Below are 20,871 nucleotides of genomic sequence, written 5' to 3'. Positions count from 1 at the left end.
TTTTAAAAGAAAGGCTAACAATTTAAAAAAAAAATAAATGTACTATTTAAATTTAAAGGCCATGGAGATCAAATAATCATATTCTTACATCCATATTTAAAGTTACTTTTTTAAAAACTGAGTCAGCTTGGGGGAATATGAAGCATATTTTAAAGATTCCAACCAAATTCTGCATATATTCTAAAACCAGACTTCTAAAACTTTTTAAAGCAGAAAAGTCTGTCCAGAAACCTCCTCCATAATTTCAGTAAATAATGGGCAAAAAAAAGCATATTTTTGAAAATGTAGTTCCAGCTCTATTTTTAAGAACCATTTTAATCATCTAAAAGAAAACCTTTTTCATGATAGTAACAGCAAAGATCCTAATATGATGGAGAAACTAATACATTTACACTAGTTTGAGACTAAGAATAACTGCCTCATAAAACTATTTTCATCATGTTCATCTAAATAATTTGGGAGACACGATGCCAACAAGACGACACCAGCATTACATGTAGCCTGGGAGCACAAGCTGACAAAGACTAGATGCAGCCAAAAAGACAGGGCTGAGGTGGGAGTCGGGGCACGGCCCTGAAGCAGCAATCCAGACGGAGCAGGCTGGAATAGGAGACTCCACCATTTCTAGCAAAGGCAGTGTAAGATGAGGTTCCAGTTAAAAGCCACTGTCACTGACATCACATAAAACAGTTTATACAATATGGGGTAACTGTTTTATTAAGCACTGTAGGGTACCAGATCTTTGTGTGGCTGGAATCTCCAAAGCCAATTAGTTTTAATCTTTTAAGTGCCAATCACTGTTTATTTAACCACTCTAATGGAAAAATTTTTAGAAGGTACTGGATACAATCTTGCTGTCTTAGAGCAAAAGAGCATTTTAGAACCTTTGCTGCTCGAAGATAGTTGGCTTTTCTGTTTTGGGAATGTCTGTGTCACATTATCAGAATGAAAGCCACCTCTTCTCTCTGCTAGTCTGCAGCTGGCAGAGGCATGCTAACCAAAGTGTGAGAGACTACTGGCTTCCGACTACAAGCAGCCACTTGCAGTTACAGGCACCTGTGCCACTCCTCAGCCATCTTCCTGTCAAGTGTCACCAGGAGGTGGGGGTAGAGAGGAGACACTACAAAATTATCAGCACAATTTAACTTTGTTTCCAAAATTTATTGTAAAAATGATAAATATAGGGCCAGCACTGTGGCACAGTAGGTTAAACATCCACCTACAGTGCCAGCATCCCATATGGGTGCCAGTTCTAGTCCCAGCTGCTCCATTTCAGATCCCCGCTGATGGCCTGGGAAAGCAATAGAAGATGGCCCAAGTGCTTGGGCCCCTGTACCCTCGTGGGAGACCTAGAAATAGCTCATGGGTTCAGATTGGACCAGCTCCAGCCATCGTGGCCATTTGGGGATGTGAACCAGCAAATGAAAAACCTCTCTCCTCTGTCTCTCCCTCTCTGTAGCTCTCAAGTAAATAAATAAATCTTTAAAAAAAAAAAAACCGGCGCTGTGGCTCAATAGGCTAATCCTCTGCCTTGTGGCACCAGCACACCAGGTTCTAGTCCCGGTCAGGGCGCCAGATTCTGTCCCGGTTGCCCCTCTTCCAGGCCAGCTCTCTGCTGTGGCCAGGGAGTGCAGTGGAGGATGGCCCAAGTGCTTGGGCCCTGCACCCCATGGGAGACCAGGAGAAGCACCTGACTCCTGCCTTCAGATCAGCGCGGTGTGCTGGCCACAATGCGCCAGCCACGGCGGCCACTGGAGGGTGAACCAACGGCAAAGGAAGACCTTTCTGTCTCTCTCTCTCACTATCCACTCTGCCTATCAAAAAAAAAAAAAAAAAAAAAAAACACAGTAAATATAACAGAAGACCTGTATGTCAATAAGTGACTTTCTCCTGCCCCCGTCCTTTAAAAAAAAAAAAAGATGGTTTATCACTGAGACTGGTGGTACTCTGAAGCTAGAAATTATAAACTAATCTTCTAAATATTTTATGAAATTATAACTTTACTGAGCACCAATGTGTGCCATTGTACTAGACATCTACAATGTTTTTTTAGTTATCAACTAAAAATAATCTTCAAAAATCATCTTTGTTTTACAGGACAGAAAACGGAGGCTCAGAGAAGAAGACTGAATCGCCAAAGATCACACGCATTAGGTGACAGAACTGGGGTTCAAACCCAGGTCTCATGCACTCCAAAGTCTGAGCTCTCACTACACAGAGGCATCCGTCCATGCTGGCAAAAGCAGATCTCTGGCAACGTGAATGGCATCTTTTAATGAAACAGGGAGAACCTAGTAGAATATCTGACTTTCTGAGTAGACTCCGAACTTCAGGAAAGCACTGGCAAAGGTTATGTGATACTATTTTACAAACCTTGAAAAGTTCAAACACCATGTGATAGAGATGGGACGGTACATAAACCACTTGTATTGGCTGTCCTGGTGATTTTGCTACAGAGCAGAAGAGAAAAATATGAAAGTACAGAGAGATGTGCTTACAGCATTTTTAAGAATAAATTGTGTGGTGATGAAAAGAAAACATTAACTATGGAGAACAGTATTATTTGGGGAAGAACTGCCACACCATTTCTTCATGTATCAGTGCTTGAACCCCATACTTAAAACCATTTACATATGACAAGAGTACTGTGGTTATTTCTTAAAAACCTGCATAACAATCTAACCATTTTTCTACATGGCAGTTTATCTTTCTAAAGGACACTAAAAGTAGGGAAGTGTTGCACAGTCCAATTCACAAAAGTACATTCTTTAAAAAAGTCATTTTCTAAACATTTCTTTGGGGAGAATGCTGTCTGTTTTATTTCAGCATTTTCTATGGGTAGAGAGCTAAAGGAAATATTTGAGCTAGCATCAGATTCTCAAGGGGTACTAACTCTCCATTCAAACATTAGAAGCCTATTTGGGGGCAGGAGTAGAGTATAAAACAAAACCTTTGGTACAGCAAAGAAATAAGACTTACTATAGAATAATCAACCAATAAATCAGACCCTCCTTTGAATAAACTCCCTCTCAGGACCATAAATAGCATGTGTGGAAACTGTCCACAGCTGCTCAGGTTCCCAAACTGTCATTTGTATATTGTGGTTCTTATCTAGTACCATCATGGAACAAGACTTAACACGACTTTAAAAAACCACCAAGGCATTCTATTTTTAACTGGGTAACTTTTTCCACTGCTCTTTCAATCTAAGGTCCAGAATACAGCTTAGTAAAAGCCTATTTAATTTTATTCTTACCCCTTCTGAAAGTATTCTCTTAAGAAATGTATTCCCTTCTGTCAAATTACCACGCCTCTAGGAAAAACAGTGAGACTCATCAATCTCTTTCCAACACATCAATCCTTTGGGTCCCACAGGTGCCACTTAGGATAAAAACAAGACCAGTGGAGAGAAAGACATTCCCAAGCAGATGAGCACCTTTCTTTCCTCATTTACATCTCCAGTCTTTCCATTTCCTACCAATAAAAGGTCATTTACAATTCAGGAAGCAGGGAAAGGCAAACCTTACAATTCTGAAGCAGTATGTTAAAAGTCAAATGCAATTTTCTCAACATATTTTTCTATGACTAACCAGAAAAAAAAAAAAAAAAAAAAAAAAGCAAAGAGGGGCAGGCATCTGGTATAGCAATTAAGACACATACAGTATCAGAGTACCTGGGCTGGAGTCTTTACTCCACTCCTGGTTCCAGGTTCCAGCTAATGCTTACCCTGGGAGGTAGCAAGTGATAGCTCAAGTGGCTAGGTCCCTTACCACCCATTTGGGAGAATGGGACTGCGTTGCCTTTGGCCTGGCTCAGCTGAGGCTGTTGTAGACATTTGGGGAGTGAATCAGCAAATGGATAATCTGTTTTTCTCTATCTGCCTTTCAAATAAGTTAAACATTTTTTTTAATGTGAGCAAATAATTAAAGTTATCAACTAAAAATAAGGAAAAATGGAGCAGCTGTTTAGCCTAGTGGTTAAGAAGCCCACATCTCACATCAGAGAGCCTAGGTTCAATTCCTGACTTCAGTTTCAATGCAGACTTTGGAAGGCAACAGTGATGACTCAAGTAATTGAGCTCCCAGCATCTCATGGGACACCCGGATTGAGTTCCCAGCTCCTGGTTCTGGCTCTGGCCCTGGCTCAGCTCTTGGACATTCAGGGAGTATATAAGCAGATGGGAGCTCTATCTCCACCTCTCTGGCTCTCTACCTCTCAAATAAATAAAAAATTGGAAAAAAAAAAAAGGAAAAAGCAAAAATGCTTTCACAAAGAATCCAACTAAATTATATACATGATTATTATATATACACACACACAAATATGATCGTACCCTATTAGTTTTCATATCTAATGAAGAAGTTGATGAAAGGGTCCTTCTCTGTCAAAACCAATCTAACTTACTCCATTTCAGGCAATTAGAACACTAATCATTGAGGAAAAGATAACATCAGGCTTACCATTTAATTCTTCAAGTTCTAGTTCAGGAGAGTTAATATAATACAAATCACACAGACGCCTAGCATTTTCATAGCCATCTAGTTTGAATCAAAACAAAAGAAGGTATTAAGTAAATTTATTTCTCTTTCATACATTAAGATGCCAATAGTATTAATAAATGAAAAATTTAAACTCTACCAAAGAAAATACACATAGCAATCCTAGTTTGAGGACAGTCTAACTGTAATATGATGCAGCCTAATTATCATAAAGAATGAGATATAACCATAAAAAATTTGGTATGGAAAAATACATTACAAAGCAGAACAAAAAATATATGTATTACAATAGCTATAGCATAAAATTAGAGTTGGACAAAGTTTAGGAAATAGGTATTCTAATCCACTGTTTGATATCTCTTTGGAAGTATCAAAATTTTAAATGCATTTAAATTTGCATTTACTTATTTACTGATTTATCTGAGTGGCTGAGAGACAGAGCTCCCACCCACCAGTTCACTCAAACACTGATTTTTATTTAGTATTACCATGGAGCAAGAGTTAGCATCGCCTTAGGAAACTACCAACCAACTCTATTTTCAACTGGGTAACTTCTTCCACTGCTCTTCCACACTAAGGTCCAGAATATAGCTAGTAGAATGCCAGCAACAGTCAGCAACATAGAACACAATTTGGGTCTCCCACGTGAGCGGCAGGAACCCAACCACTTGAGCCTTCACTTGCTGCCTCCTAGGTTGTGTATTAGCAGGAATGGGGAGGGGAGTAGGGACTCAAATTCAGGCTGTTGGTGCTGCTGATAATAGGAAAAAATTAAAACTGTGAATCAACAAGAGGACAGATCAATGCATATTGATATACCCCATATAGCCATTTAGAAACTTGGGGGAGGATGGGTGCTGGGCCTAGCAGTTTAAACACAAGTTAGGATGCCAGGATCCCACATCAGGCTGAATTTGATTCCCTAGCTCCAGTTTCTGACTCCAGTTTCCTGCTAATATAGATCCTAAAAGGCAGTAGGTGATGGCTCAAGTGGTTGAGTTTCTGCCACTCACACAAGAGACCTGGTTCTAAAACCAGATTCTGCTCCCTGAGAGTGCACATAATTGGGGAGAATGCTGGTGGATGGGAGCTCCCTCTATTTACAAATACATGGTATTTGTAAAACTTTAGAAAAATGTATAGCATCCCATTTTCTAAAAACAACAAGCAATAAGATCAACAACTGTGCAAACATATGAGTACATGAAGTAAAAGAAAGTGTGAAAAGATGCCAACCAAACTGTTATGAATCATTGCTCCCAATATAAAGAATTGAAAAGGGAGAGTGTGGGTTGGGGGCAGGCACTGCAGCACAACTGGTTAAGCCACCACTTGGGACACCCGTATTCCATACTGGACTGCCTGGCATTGAGTCCCACCTCAGCTCTTCATCCAGCATCCTGCTATTGTGCCAGGGGATGACCCAAGTACTTGGGTTCCCACTACCCAAATGGGAGACCCAGATGGAGTTCTTAGCCCCTAGTTTTGGTCTGGTTCAGCTCTCATTGTTGCAGGCATTTGGTGAGCAAACAAGTGGATGGAAGATGGCTCTATCTCTGTCTCTTGTCTCTCCCTGTCACTCTGCCTTTCAAATAAGTAAATAAACTGTAAACAACATAAAACATAAATCATAGGAAAAAATACTAAAACACAAAAAGGTGGAGTGCAGGGATGTTTTGAAGTTAAACAGATGCCCTACAGTATCATAAAATATTCCCTAACAAAGAATTGTACTGACAAAATATTCATCCTATACATAATGCACAATTAATGTTATGAAGTTATTTTTGAATCCATATACTTGCTTCTAACATTTTGTAACATGATACAAACAGTATTGTCTTAATAGCAAGAAATACACTCAACAGCTTTGAGTTTTGCATACATTTTGAAGGAGAAATGTATTTACCTTTAATAACTTCAACTACATTGCAGTTTGGATTTATGCTTCCAATGTGTTTTCGATGAGATGGACTTCCTTTCCCACCAAACAATAAGGCTAACAAAAAATAAAAACAGAAAACAAACAAAATAAGTTAATACCCTTTTCCAGATTTGAATATTGTTTCTCTAAAGGGTACCAGCTAATGAAGCAAATATTTCCTATATTAAAAACATAGTATTTTACATTCAATTAAAACATCCCCTTTGTATGGCAGTCTACTTACTTTTCATAACAAGCAAAAGAGTAAAACTAAATGTTCTCTCTAAGAGAAAGTTTTCTAAATAAATTTAAAGTACACCAGCACATTTTATGTGTCTTCTTCTCTTGACTTCTGGACACTTACAGTGCTGATTGAGCAACATTCTAATTGAAATGCGACTCATGTAGAATCGATCCAAGAAGTACTGAACATTCTGGCTGGTGACAGGATCCACCCCGAAGCTCTCCTTGTATTCAATCACTCCCTGAGCCATTGTGGGAATGACATCATTGTGGCGGTTCCTGATCCGGATCACAGTATCTGTAAAGCTAAGCAAACCCTTCTGTCAAAACAGCCAAACACTTAGAAATAAATACTTTAATGTAAGTTGAAACAACTATACCAGAAAAGAAATCCCTAACAAGAAATTCCAATCAAAGGAACATCAGTGCACTTTTCTACATTATAAATTTCAGATCAGAAAATATACCAAATCCATGAGGGTAAAACTACCTTGAAAATAAGCTGGCACCGCGGCTCACTAGGCTAATCCTCCGCCTTGCGGCGCCGGCACACCAGGTTCTAGTCCCGGTCGGGGCACCGGATTCTGTCCCGGTTGCCCCTCTTCCAGGCCAGCTCTCTGCTGTGGCCAGGGAGTGCAGTGGAGGATGGCCCAAGTCCTTGGGCCCTGCACCCCATGGGAGACCAGGATAAGCCCCTGGCTCCTGCCATCGGATCAGCACGGTGTGCCCAGGCCAGCTCTCTGCTGTGGCCAGGGAGTGCAGTGGAGGATGGCCCAAGTCCTTGGGCCCTGCACCCCATGGGAGACCAGGATAAGCCCCTGGCTCCTGCCATCGGATCAGCACGGTGTGCCGACCGCAGCGCGCCAACCGCAGCGGCCATTGGAGGGTGAACCAACGGCAAAAGGAAGACCTTTCTCTCTGTCTCTCTCTCTCACTATCCACTCTGCCTGTCAAAAAAAAAAAAAAATTAAAAAAAAAATACCTTGAAAATATAACTTTTGAAATTTAATTCTTGGACTCTTAAGAGGAAGGCTGCCATAAAACTGTGAAGTGATTTCTTCAACAGTATCAAGGAAGGCCACATGTGCTCTCGATGAGGGTGGTGTTCCAGGGCCACCCTGCATAAGAGAAGACAGGGAACCTGCTTCCAGGGAACACCCACTCTATAAGGAATCACGATGAATGAGCCAATAAAGAGTGTCTGTGGGGAACCATTCCCCAGGGTTCAAAGACAGAAAGCACCGTGCAGAATAGAATTTTAGAAAAGAATTCTATTTCTTTTTTTTTTTTTTTAATTTCCCTCATTTCTTTTTTTTTTTTTTTTTTTTTTTTTTTTTTTTTTTTTTGACAGGCAGAGTGGACAGTGAGAGAGAGAGACAGAGAGAAAGGTCTTCCTTTTGCCGTTGGTTCACCCTCCAATGGCCGCCGCGGTAGCGCGCTGCGGCCGGCGCACCGCGCTGTTCCGATGGCAGGAGCCAGGGGCTTATCCTGGTCTCCGATGGGGTGCAGGACCCAAGGACTTGGGCCATCCTCCACTGCACTCCCTAGCCACAGCAGAGAGCTGGCCTGGAAGAGGGGCAACCGGGATAGGATCGGTGCCCCGACCGGGACTAGAACCCGGTGTGCCGGCGCCGCAAGGCGGAGGATTAGCCTAGTGAGCCGCGGCGCCGGCCAGAATTCTATTTCTATTCATCCTCTAAGTTCACAAAATGGAAGAGGAAAAGCAGACTGGCATCAAATGAAAAACTTTCAAATCATCCATCCTTCCCTTTTCTATCACTTAGGAGACAACGCATGATTAATTTCAACAACTAAACAAGGAAGGGGGGGAGTCTTCATCATGAAGAAACAAAACCATTTTCCCAACACGTTCATCAGACTTCACACTCCTCTCCAAAGTCATCATCTTGAGTACTAACTAACCCCAATGTAATCAATGCTCCAAACACTTCTGGAATTTAGTTTGTTATTAGTTTCAAAACCTAATTGTTGGGGCCGGCACTGTGGCATAGCGGGTTAAAGCCCTGGTCTGAAGCGCCGGCATCCCATATGGGCTCTGGTTCTAGTCCCGGCTGCTCCTCTTCTGATCCAGCTCTCTGCTATGACCTAGGAAAGCAGTAGAAGATGGCCCGAGTCCTTGGGCCCCTGCACCCACATGGGAGACCTGGAAGAAGCTCCTGGCTTCAGATCAGCCCAGCTCTGGCCGTTGTGGCCATCTGAAGAGTGAGCCAGCAGATGGAAGACCTCTATCTTTGCCTCTCCTTCGCTCTCCATGTAACTCCGGCTTACAAATAAATAAAATATATCTTTTAATTAAAAAAAAAAACCTAATTATTACACCAAAACCCAAACAACAAAACTCTTCAAAAGCAATATGTAGGGCCGGTGTTATGGCATAGCAGGTAAAGCCACCACCTACAGTGCTGGCATGCCATATAGGCACCGGTTGGAGTCCTGGCTGCTCCACTTCCAATCCAGCTCCCTGCTAATGTGCCTGGAAAAGCAGCAGAAGATGGCCCAAGTGCTTGGACCCCTGCACCCTTGCAGGAGACCCAGAAGAAGCTCCTGGTTCTTGGCTTCAGATCAGCCCAGCTCCAGCCATTGTGGCCATTTGGGGAGTGAACCAATGAATGAAAGACTTTCTCTGCCTCTCTGTAACTCTGCTTTCCAAATAAAAAAATAAATAAATCTTAAAAAAAAAAAAAAAAAAAAAAGGATGTTCTTCTGGGTATGCATTTTTCTTGTACCACCATTTAAAAAATTATGCAACTCAATATTCTCATTACTTCTGTTTATTTCATCTCTTTTAAACAAAAGCAGTGGCTGGCTAGGGGGCAGTGGGTTATTCCAGTTCAAGTCTTAGCTGCTCCACTTCTGATTCAGCTCCCTCCTAATGTATCTGGGAAAGCAGGAGAAAATGACTAGAGTGTCTGAGCACCTGCCACCCACATGGGAGACCCAGATGGAGTTCCAGGCTCTTGGCTTTGGCCTGGCCGAGTCTCAGCTGTTGTGGCCTTTGGGGAGTAGACCAGCACATGGACAATCTCTCTGTGTCTGTTTCTCTCTCTTTCTCTCTCACGATCTCTTTCTGTTTCCCTCTCTAACTTTGCCTTTCAAATAAATAAATCTTTTTTTAAAAAAAAGTATTATTCTAGGACCTGTGTTGTGGCATAGCGAGGTAAGGCCATCACCTGCAGTGCCACATCCTATACGGGCTCCAGTTCGAGCCCCAGCTGCTCCACTTCTGATCTAGCTCTCTGCTGTGGCCTAGGAAAGTAACAGAATATGGCCCAAGTCCTTGGGCTCCTGCACCCACGTGGGACACCCGGAAGAAGCTCCTGGTTCCTGGTTCCTGGTTTCATCAGTGCAGCTGCCATCTGGGTGTGAATCAGCAGATACAAGACCTCTCTCTCTCTGTTACTCTGCCTTTCAAAGAAATAAATAGATCTTTAAAAAAAAAAAAAAAGCTATTATTCTGCTTGACTAACCATTTATTTTCTAGATTCACTTCATGAATGTTTTCAGGAGGTTCTAATGTTTACATATTCAAAAAGATTTATTAAATTGAAAAGGCAGAGTGACAGAAAGAGGGAGAGACCAAGAGAGAGAGAAAGACCTTTCATCCACTGATTTTCTCCTCAAATGGCTCCAACTGTCTGAGCCAGGCTGAAGTCAGGAGCTAGAACTCCATCTGGGTCTCCCAAGTGGATGGCAGGGCCTCAGGTACCTGGCCATCCTCTGCTGCTTCAAGCACATGAGCGAAAAGCTGGATGGAAGCAAAACAGCTGGGAAGTAAGCAGCACTTCAATACAAGATGCTGGTCTAAGTGGCAGCTTAACACGCTATACCACAACACCAGTCCTTCTAATGTTGACTTAAAAAAAATTTTTTTTTGAAAGGAAAGTGACAAGGAGATGAGATCTTCCATCCACTGATTCACTCCCCATATGATCACAATGGCAGGAGCTAGGTCAAGTCAAAGCCAGGAGCCTGGAACTCCACACATCCTAGGAGGCAGCAGGTGACAGCTCAGAACTTCGGTCCCTGCCACTTAGATGGGAGACACAGGTTTTGGCTCCCAGCTTCTGTCTGGGCCAGCCCTGGATGTTTAGGGCATTTGGGAAATGAAACAGCAGATGGCAGATCTGTTTCTCTTGCTATCTCACTCTATGTCCCTCTTTCAAACGAGATGAAAATAAATTTTTGTTGTCATCCCCTTTAAAGACAGTCTAAACAATGTGTTAACAGGTAAGAGCATAAAGTTGTGTTCAGAACAGGGTCAATATAGTATACTTACTCATAAACAGCTTTTGCATCTTCAGCGCTTTTGTCCTTAAAATCAAGAAGCTCCTGAAGGCTCTGGATGTACCTAAAATGCAAATCAAGAGCCCATGTTTTCTTCTACATTCTGAAAAATCAGTGTGGTAAAAATTAGTTCAAGAGTTACTTTATCCATTTTATAAATTTTTCATTTACAGTACTGCTATAAATGTTTGAAGTAGGATTTTTATACTCTTCATGTTTGAGCAAAGTACTAGGCACAAAGTGGTAGAAAGTACACTTTCCCCTTAAAGCTTAGGTTAAATTTGATAAGAATTTTAAGATTTCCTACTCCTTTTTAAGTTCCATACCCCAAAACAGTTTTAAATTTTTTAAGCTCCACTGTACATTATAGTATAAATACTGATTATCATAAGACTTGAATCTGTCACCAATAATTATAGGATCTAGAGCAGACGAGATGCCATAAAACAAGCAGGCCAGCCTACCTTACTCTAAGAGTATAACTTAAATGCCTGTGCTTTAAAATCTGAATTTCAGACAGTTATGGTCAGGCAACAAATATTTGTTGAAAGCCTATAATCTACCAAATACTTCTTTTAATTTTTTTTTATTTTTATTTTTTGACAGGCAGAGTGGACAGTGAGAGACAGAGAAAGGTCTTCCTTTTGCCGTTGGTTCACCCTCCAATGGCCGCCGCGGTTGGCGCACCGCGCTGATCCGATGGCAGGAGCCAGGTGCTTCTCCTGGTCTCCCATGGGGTGCAGGGCCCAAGCACTTGGGCCATCCTCCACTGCACTCCCGGGCCATTGCAGAGAGCTGGCCTGGAAGAGGGGCAACCGGGACAGGATGGGTGCCCCGACCGGGACTAGAACCCTGTGTGCCAGCGCCGCTAGGTGGAGGATTAGCGTATTGAGCCGCAGCGCTGGCCCAAATACTTCTTTTAAACAGAAATGAACAAAAAAGGAAGTTTTTAATGTACCTAACAAGTCAAGGTAACAAAGCACGCTTCTAGGAATAAGCAAAATGAGGAAGGCCACTTGACTTTCAAGGTCATGTAGCCAAGTACAATGGTACTGCAGAATCAGAGCTAAAAATAGCTCAGGAGGATTCAAGTACCTTTTTCAACAGTGTAAGATCTGCTTGGCTTGCTGGAAAGCTCTTTATCTGTGACCGCGCCCAGTTAGCAGGCGTCCAGGGGCAGTGAGCATTTCTAAATCTTAAATCCATAGGTTGGTTTGGCAAGCTGTTCCTGACCAGCCTGTGCCTCCCTGCATTCCAGGTCAAGTGATTCAGACAGCTGCTGGGCCACTCTCACCCTTAATTTTCTCTTCCTTGGCAGGAAAAACTATGCTCTTTACTCAACAGATATGTGAGTATCTTCAATGTGCAAGGCACAGACCAGACCATTCAAAAAGCAACAATTTCCATTTTTAATGAAAATTTTTAAAAAACAGAAAAGCAATTTCTTTGAAAATTTTTATTTATATTCCATCACAATGTCTAACCAATGCCTCTTAAACCGCCTTTTCAACTTCTCCATACTTGGCCTAGAGAGCATTTGATTATCATATAGAGTGGTCACACTACTTTTGCTTATGCTTCCCCCACAAACTTTATTGCAGACAGCAAAATGAGGAACTCCACAAATTATAATTGGGAAGTATCTTGCAGCTACATCTGTCAATGTACGATGTACCTCTGGTCATCTCTCATTTGAAACATGTAGTGCTTACAAGTATACTTTTAAAATTAGTACTATTAACAGCAAAGGCTGTAAATCAATTGTCACATGAGCATATACCCTTAACAACTCCTAGTGTTATTTTAGGGAGAGAAATTAGTTAATGATTCCAGTAACTTCTGTCTTTAAATGGAAGAATAAACTTTAACTTTTGTGATGTCCAAAAAGATCTACTTTAATAAAGTAAATTCAGTTTATAAAAGATACACGTGTTAATGTATTTCATCATTCTGACCACTCATGGTTTAGTAGATACAAATCTGGGTTTGAATTCCACATCTATTACTTTCTGTGCCTCAGTTTACTTATATGCAAAATGGAATTTAAAAATATCTAGGATGCAGGGTGGTTAAAGAGATGAAAGGTAATGTGTATAAATACCCAGCCACTCACAGATGGTAGGTATTCCTCTTACAATATCCCTGCAGATATTATAACACAAATCTTAGAGCTCTTGTCTGTGTTTCTGCACAGCTCCGGTTGGATTCAGAAGGCAAACCCAGATTCACCAAAAAGAAGAAGAAAGGAAGAGAAATATCGCTATTACCTTAAGATTCCCCTGAAGAGTAAGAAAGCATTTACTTTAACACTGAGTAAAACTCTCAACTCCACGGACATCGCAAACACAACATGGGAACCTTACCAGCTTTGCACCAACTGAACAGATGGCGTCCTGAGAAGATTATCTGGAAGGAGACTTATTTCTTTCATTATATTTGCCAATCTAACAGGCAGCTCCTGCCGCAGAAACATAAACGAGGTCTTTTCGCAAGCATTCACCGATCCTGCAACCGAAGGCCACAGGGAAAGCAGTAAGTAAAAGCCATAGGCAGAAGTCAGGCAGCAGAGAGAAAGAGGGAAACACAAGAGTTCTCAATCACCCCAGTGCTGGGAAGGGCCCTGGAGGTGAAGATATCCCGTGCTTGAGGCAGGCGAAGGATGGGATAACTAGCCTTTAGGGCTATCACACCCCAGAATAACCTTCCAGTTCCTGCCACTTCAATTAAATGGCTCTCTACAATTAAAGTACTTTGCTATCTCCCTTTGCTGCATCATTACTGTAATGCAACATCCAAGATCCTCTTACAACTAAGGTAACCAGAGCCATGTCTGAGTCAGGCTCAGCATCCAACAGTAGAACCTGACAAGCCTATCCTACCCTATTCACTCTATTGCTGCTATCATTTAGAAAATCTGTCCCCTAACTCTAGAAAGTGTGAAGACTTATCCAAGAAACTGGGAAACTTTTACCTGGGATGGCAAGGTTGAGTCCAGGTAGAAGCACTAATACTAATTACCAGCAGCAACAATTAAGCGCAAGGAGGGCTCTCAGGCATTAAAAAATAAACACAAACACCTGCTCAGCAATCCTCTTCAAGCAGGTCCCATACAACTGACAGATTCCTGAAAGCCACCTGCCGCTTTCTACCCTTCCGTATCAGGACCCTAAGCAGAAAAGTCAGATAATGTCCTTTGGCAAGCAGCTCCATTTAGTCTAAAGCTAAACTAAACAAGAGGGTGTCTAACCAGGCCGTTAAGACAACAGCATCCCATGTCAGAATGGCTGGGCTTCACACTGGCCCCAGCTCCTGACTCCGGCTTCTTATTAATACAGATCTGGGAGGCAAGAGCAGTAGCTCAAGTAATTGAGTTCCTGCTAGGGAGACCTGGATTGAGAACCTCACTCCCTGCTCTAGCCTGCCCTAGTCTCTGCTGTTACAAGCATTGGAGAAATGAACCAGTGGACGGGAGCTTTTCTGCAGCATGCCTGCCTGCTTGCCTGCCAAATAAGCTTTGTAAAATAAAGTTAGGGGCTGGCGCTGTGGCACAGTAGGTTAAGCCCCGCTCTGCGCACTAGCATCCCCTATGGGCACCTCTGCACACCAGCATCCCCTATGGGCACCAATTAAGAGTCCCAGCTGCTCCACTTCCAATCCAGTCTCCTGCTAATGTGCCTGGGAAAGCAATAGAGAATGGTCCAAGTCTAGGGGCATCCCTACATCCACTTGGGGAACCCGGAAGAAGAACCTGGCTCCTGCTTGGCCCAGTCCCGGTTGTTGGGGCCATCTGGGCAGTGAACCAGAGGATGGAAGATCTCTCATCAAATAAATAAATCTTTAAAAAAAAAAAAAAAAGTAAGCTAAAAACTCGGATTAACGTTACTGCTTTAGCAGAGACAACCTTAGCAAAATTAAGATTGTCACTAGTAGGAATCAGCACTAAAGGACATTAAAGGACATACTAGCATTAAAGGACAACATAGTCTTGTGAAAGTTTAAATGGCATACTTTCGAACAAGGTCAAGTTCACCCTTTCATCATCCTAGGAAAAACAAAAACGGAAGGTTGCGAGCCAAAAAAAAAAAAAGTTTGCCACTGGAAACCAATTTTTAGATCAAGTCGCCAGCGATGTCGGTATCTTTGCAGTCCACTAACGATGCTGGTGACCTGGTAGCACCCCTAGCGCAGAAGATTCTCTACTCAAACTTTATTAACAGAGCTGATACCTGTCCTCCCCTGTACCCTCTCACTCCGTGCTAGAAGTCGAAGCGAAACGCCCCATCCGCAGTTCCTTCTGCAATCTGCCACGCACCTCGAGAAAACCAGCGTGCACGCGGCCAACTCCACTGCACCTGGCACCGATGTAATTTACACGCGCTCAAGACCCGTCTGCGGCGGAGGAAACCCTGGTCGGTGGCAGCACCCGTTACCCACCGGCCAGGAAAACATTCCAAGAAAACACGGGGCCGGCTCTAACTTGCTTTCCCTTGCCAAGTCCTGTGCAATCATCATGGGCAAGTGGCGCGTTTCTCGGCGGAATCCGAAGGCAATTTCCGGAGGCGTCTACGCCGCGGCTCTCACCTGAGCAGCTCCGAAGGGAGCCGGCCCCGGGCGCGCAGCACACGTGCGCCGGCAGGCGGGGCGGCATTCCGCCCGCGGCCCGGCGGGTTTGTTTTCCAGCACGGAGTGAAAAGCCCCACGCCCCATTCACCCGGGCCGTGAGAGCGGCCCCCGCGAGGGAGGAAGGAAGCACCCAAGGCGCCGAGCGGGGAGACGTTAGGGACGAGAGGGCGCTCCGGGGGCGACGGCGACCCCAGCCCCCAGCCCGGGCCGCGCACAAAGGCCTGAGGCCCGCGCCGCTCTCACCGAAGTCCAGGAACTGCTTCATGGAGAGCGGGGACGGCGAGAAGCGCGCGTAGAAGTCCACCTGGCCCGGAACGCCGCTCTCCGACGCCGGGCCGGAGCCGGAGTCCGAGGCGAGGCTGCGGCGGTCGCGGGGGCCGGCGGCGCGCAGCCCCGGGCCCGAGCCGGCCGCGGCGGCTCCGCGCAGCAGCCGCGCCAGCCTCATGCCGAGCCCCGCTGGAGGAGCCGGAGCCCCGGCGCCAGGTCGCCGCTCGGCGCCTCAGCCGGGCGGTACGTGAGGGACGTGGCGGGCCGCGGGGGCGGGGAGCGGCTGTCACCGCCGCGGCCGCCGCCCCCCTCGCCGGAGGCCGGCCCCCCGCGCCGCTGGGCGGGGCCCAGAGGGGAAAGGAGGCGGGGTCAGGGACGGAGCCGGCGCGTGCGCGTGCGTCTCGGCCGAGGCCCCGCCCCCTCCCCTCGAGGCGGGACGCGCGCCGGGGCCGCCCTCGAGCGATGTGGACAACAGGGCCGCACCCGCCGCTAGGCGCGGGGAGCCCTGCGGATGGCCGTGGGCGCCCGGCGCCCTGTCGCGGGGCCCGCGGGACGATGCGCCCCATTCCCACGCCCTTTTGTAACAAGCCACACCTTCCTTCTTCCTCTCCCCTCACAGCCTCAACCGAAAGTCTGGAGGGGGCCCACGGCGGGGGCCTTCTGCGAGCGCGTTCCGGAAGCGCTCCCGTCTCCCCACATTGCACAGGTGAAGAAACTGAGGCTCGGGTGGTGAGCGCCGCGGGTGGGGCCCCACGTGGTGTCCCAGGACTGCCGGCCCGGGGCCGAGTTGGCAGCCCAGCCTGAAGCGTTCTCTGCGGCCATTTCTGGACTGGTCGGCAGCCTGGGGGCATGTAGAATGCCTGTCCACCTGCCGCTGCCCTCATCTCTGTCTTAGGGTCCCAGCTGGCCTGCTGCACTCTGTGCGGGTTCTAAGTTGTGAACGTGATGAGGGAGCGCCAGACTAAAGCCAACAATAAGCAGAACAGGGTGGAAGCCCCTGCTAATACTTACCAATGACGACAAGATCTAGGTTTACCTGAAAACAAGCTAGAAAAGACTCCATTAAGACTGCCTCTGTAGTAGCAAGTAAAACCACCACCTGTAGTGCTGGCATCCCATGTGGCCGCCAGTTCTAGTCCCAGCTGCTCCTCTTCTGATCCAGCTCTCTGCTATGGCCTGGGAAAGCAGTAGAAGATGACCCAAGTCTTTGGGCCCCTGCACCTTACGTGGGAGACCTGGATTAGAAGCTCCTGGCTCCTGGCTTCGGATCGACACAGCTCTGGGCGTTGCAGCCAATTGAGTGAACTGGTGGATGGAAGACATCTCTCTGCCTTTCCTTCCCTCTGTGTGTAATACTGACTTTCAAAAAATATATCTTAAAAAAAAAAAAAGGCTGCCTGGGCCTTGGAGACAATGTGTTAAGGTAAGGACAAATCCCCTTAGACTGCAGATCTCAGCGGCTTGGTCTCTCACCCTCACTGTTCGCTTTTCTCTTTTTCTTAAGTAAAATTTCTACTCTCACTGTTGTGTCCGGTCTCATATATGGACATCTACACCAGGACACAAACTCGGACTCATCCTCTCCAGGTTTCTCACAACAACAGGACTAGCTCTTGTGTGCCACTGGTTTCATCCATAGAGCCACAAAGGTTGTAGTTAACACTAAAAGCCACTTCTTGTCTCTTCTCTGTAAGGCTGTCGCAAAACACACCAAACACTGGAGTTAGAGGAAAGGTTTATTGTGGGGTGGGGGATGCCCGAAGGGCAGGGGTTGGGGTGGGCAGAGTAAGAGCCTATGAGAGAGAGTGTGTGTTTGGAGAAAAGGTCCTGTTAAACCTTTTCCCAGACGGTCAGGGAAGTAGGAGCAGCGAATCCCATTGGGTGGAGGTGGAGCTGACACTGACACTGACACCTGTGGTTGAGCCATCTGGTCCTCTAGCCTTCTAGCAAAGGCAGAGGGGGCTAGAGCCTAACATGGGCCACAGATAAGACTGCACCGCTGCTTCCCTCTATATCCACCCCAGTGCTTGTGTGCTTTAGTGATAACAAAATTTCTTTACCGTGTGCTTGAAATTGATCAACTGAATTAATTTATATATACAGGTTGACTTTGTTCCAAAACTTGAGACAGAGGCGTTTCACGTTTCAGATTTGTTTGAATAAAATATCTTGGGGATGGGACCCAAAACAAAACACCAAATTCATTTATGTTTCAGCTCTGTTACTGGTCACGGAGGGGAGGTTGCTGAAGCAAGTCTTGTTCTTTTCCTCAGCTTAGTATAGAAAAAAGCTAGGAAACAATTTGCAAAGAGGCAGAAACTTTTATTCAATTGGCAAGCGACAGAGAAAACATCTGGTCTGAGAGGAGATCAGGCGGAGTGCCCGAGCCTGACACTGGCTTTGAGAAAGTGTCCCAGGTTTTTAAGGCATTAGTGTCTGGTCACTGGGTTATTCTATTGGAGGTGCCTATTAGACAGGGGTTTTCACATATGTCTGTTGATTGGCTTGGGGCTCATGGAGATAGGGGGGTGTGGTGGAATGAGAAGGCCATGCCAAGATGGCCACTGTCAAGCCAGCATCAGTTACTCAGGAATGGCTTCAGAACCCACCTGGCAACGGAGCCTGCCTGGCAACAGGATGTGATTGGTTAGGGCATAAACCACCCCTTGACCTGATTGGCTGCCTCTGCTATATAAGCTGCTGTACCAACTGAAATAAGAGTCCGCTGGCTGCTCACCTCAAGCCTGCTTTCACCCGACTCCTGGGGTCTTTGTGATGACTCCATGCCTCTTGCCCCCTCCACACTCCTCTCAGAACGAATCCACAACAACAGGGGGGAGCAGGGGTTTCCTGGAGACTGTCTCCTTAGGGGCTCTGCTAGCTCCGAGTGGTAGACTGCAACTAACTTGAAGGCATAGTTTGAAACCACAAGGTCAAGCAAGAGAACCAGAGTCTCTTGGAGCTGTTCCAACTCTCCCCAGGTGCTCAGCCCCTTCTCCCGCCAGCTCTGAAAGATTGCAGCCACCCTGGAGGTGTGATTTAAAGCTGCAAGGTCATACATTAGGCACAAGAAACTATTAGTGGGGGAGATGCCAGTTGGTTTGGAGACAGGCTTTCCAGCCACGGCTGGCAGCTTGCTTGTGAAGGACATTCTGCCTATGTCTGAAGAGGCCCACAGACTCCCAGCCCCACTGGCCAGCCTCAAGCTCCACCTTATACACAAAGCTTGCAGGTAGTTTTATTTGTAGTGCCCCTGCATTCAGATTAGGAATGCTCAACCTATACACACACAAAGGCTTCAAAAAATTGATGGAAAATGAAATTACAATGGGAATTTTCCACGAATCTTCTGAAGCCCCCTTGTACATCTCCATGAGTTTCTAGTATAAAATTACACTTCATTGTAATGGCCAGGCGAGCTTCATCCAGGTCCCTCATGTGGGACCCAAATGTTGCAGGAAAATGACTGTGGAAAAATTACCTCAGTTCTTTGTCTCATATGGAAGAAGACTTTCCAAGGGGACCATGCAGAGAGACTTAAAAACAAGATTTATTAGAGTCAAAGACTTCCAAGCAGAGCAGCATGGAGAGGGGCTTCCAAGGGAGGAAATACCCCCGAAGTGGTCCGTGGCAGTCAGTTTTTAAGCACAAATTTGATTGACATTCAGTTACAAGGCAGGGACAAAACTCATCAAAAGACCTGATCCATGCTTTATCCTGTCTGGCTTGCTCTTTATAAAACAAAAGAGCCATCACAAGGGCAGGATACCTAATTTGTTTTCACAATAAACTGGGAGTTCAGAAGAGTGGAGTCACCGCTCCTTTGCTATTCTCATAAAATTGAAGGCTCCCAAGGAGTGGGAGGCAGGCCCTTCTGACCTTGCTAAGGATAGCTTTTGGGGGAACATTTGCCACCCTCAATTTCCAGACTGCCTATTAAACCCATTTGACTCTTCACACAAGATCTTGTGCCATCTTCTGCTGCTTTCTCAGGTGCTCCAAAGTGGAGCAGCTGGGATTTGAACCCATGCCAGTATGGGATGCTGGCACTGCAGGCAGCGGCTTATGCAGCTAAGCCACAACCTGCAGGTCCCCATGTCCCTCCACACACACCAACTGTTTTATTTGTTTTAAAATGGGGAACTTTCCCTGACTGGTGGCTATCTATGCTAATAAAGTGAAAACCTATGAGCTACCCAGGGAGCATCTGCCAGAATCACCTTTTTTGCATAGATATGTTAACAGAGTGAAACTGAAGTTCTCCTTGCTAGGTGCTCAGAGGTCAGAGCCGGAGTAACTGGTTTTGCATAGTGAAGTTGATAAGCGTGCTCAAACAGGTCTGCAGTGGTCCAGGCTCCTGCAGTCTCCTCCCTCCTGTGACTCTGCTGAGTGTGTCCTTCTCCCTTGGGGCCCCTTCTCCTACCTGCCTGTATTCAGAATTTGTTTCCTGTGTCTATCAGTCAGTTCTTGAGTTATATAAAAACATAAGAAATGAGATGAGAGTCTTTTTAGGCTCTGTTAGTGAAGCAGTGTTTAGCACAAAGGGCAACACTGGCCACCTGGAAATGATGCCTGTAGGTGGCTGGGGTGGGAGAAGAGGAAAAATAATTTTTCTTTAAGCAGCAGAAGTCCTTAGTTGAACAGGTTGCTGTAACAAAAAAGCAAGTTAGCAGGAGAAAGACAAGCAGAAGTTGACTGTATATTTCATATATACACGGAGATGCCCAGGGAATGAGTAATTCTCAGAAGGTGGCTGTGAATTCCAGCTTACATAACATATTCAACAAGAAACAGGAAGGGTTTTTTTTTAATTTTTAATTTATTTTTGGGGGGACAGTAAGTTTTTAGAGAAATGTCACAAAAAAGAAGAGAACTCTGAGTCTCCTTTACAAGTGGAAATTTCCTTTAAAGGAAAACATGTCTGTTTTTAGAGCTTTTCCTGCATCTACTGGTTTTCAGTGGCCTTAAACTCAAAATAATGAGAGGCAGGCTTTGTGGCACAAAGGATAA

At 45.2% G+C, this 20,871-nt stretch overlaps 1 protein-coding gene across 1 annotated transcript in view; it reads right to left on the bottom strand.

The window, feature by feature from the left end:
- Positions 1-16,039, bottom strand: part of PDK1 (pyruvate dehydrogenase kinase 1) — a 39,919-nt gene extending 23,880 nt beyond the window's left edge. The window contains exons 1-7 of the mRNA XM_062187805.1: positions 15,838-16,039; positions 13,335-13,476; positions 10,964-11,035; positions 6,788-6,972; positions 6,409-6,498; positions 4,461-4,538; positions 2,374-2,450 (exon numbers count right to left, since the gene is read on the bottom strand). Of these exons, the coding sequence (XP_062043789.1) occupies positions 2,374-2,450; positions 4,461-4,538; positions 6,409-6,498; positions 6,788-6,972; positions 10,964-11,035; positions 13,335-13,476; positions 15,838-16,039 (846 nt within the window). The remainder of the gene's footprint in view (positions 1-2,373; positions 2,451-4,460; positions 4,539-6,408; positions 6,499-6,787; positions 6,973-10,963; positions 11,036-13,334; positions 13,477-15,837) is intronic.
- Between the last annotated feature and the right edge of the window lie 4,832 nt (positions 16,040-20,871).

This window comes from Lepus europaeus, chromosome 1 (assembly GCF_033115175.1).
Source record: "Lepus europaeus isolate LE1 chromosome 1, mLepTim1.pri, whole genome shotgun sequence".
Taxonomy (NCBI): Eukaryota; Metazoa; Chordata; class Mammalia; order Lagomorpha; family Leporidae; genus Lepus; species Lepus europaeus.
The sequence above is the reverse complement of the archived record's forward strand: the minus strand, read 5'-3'. Positions and strand labels throughout refer to the sequence as shown.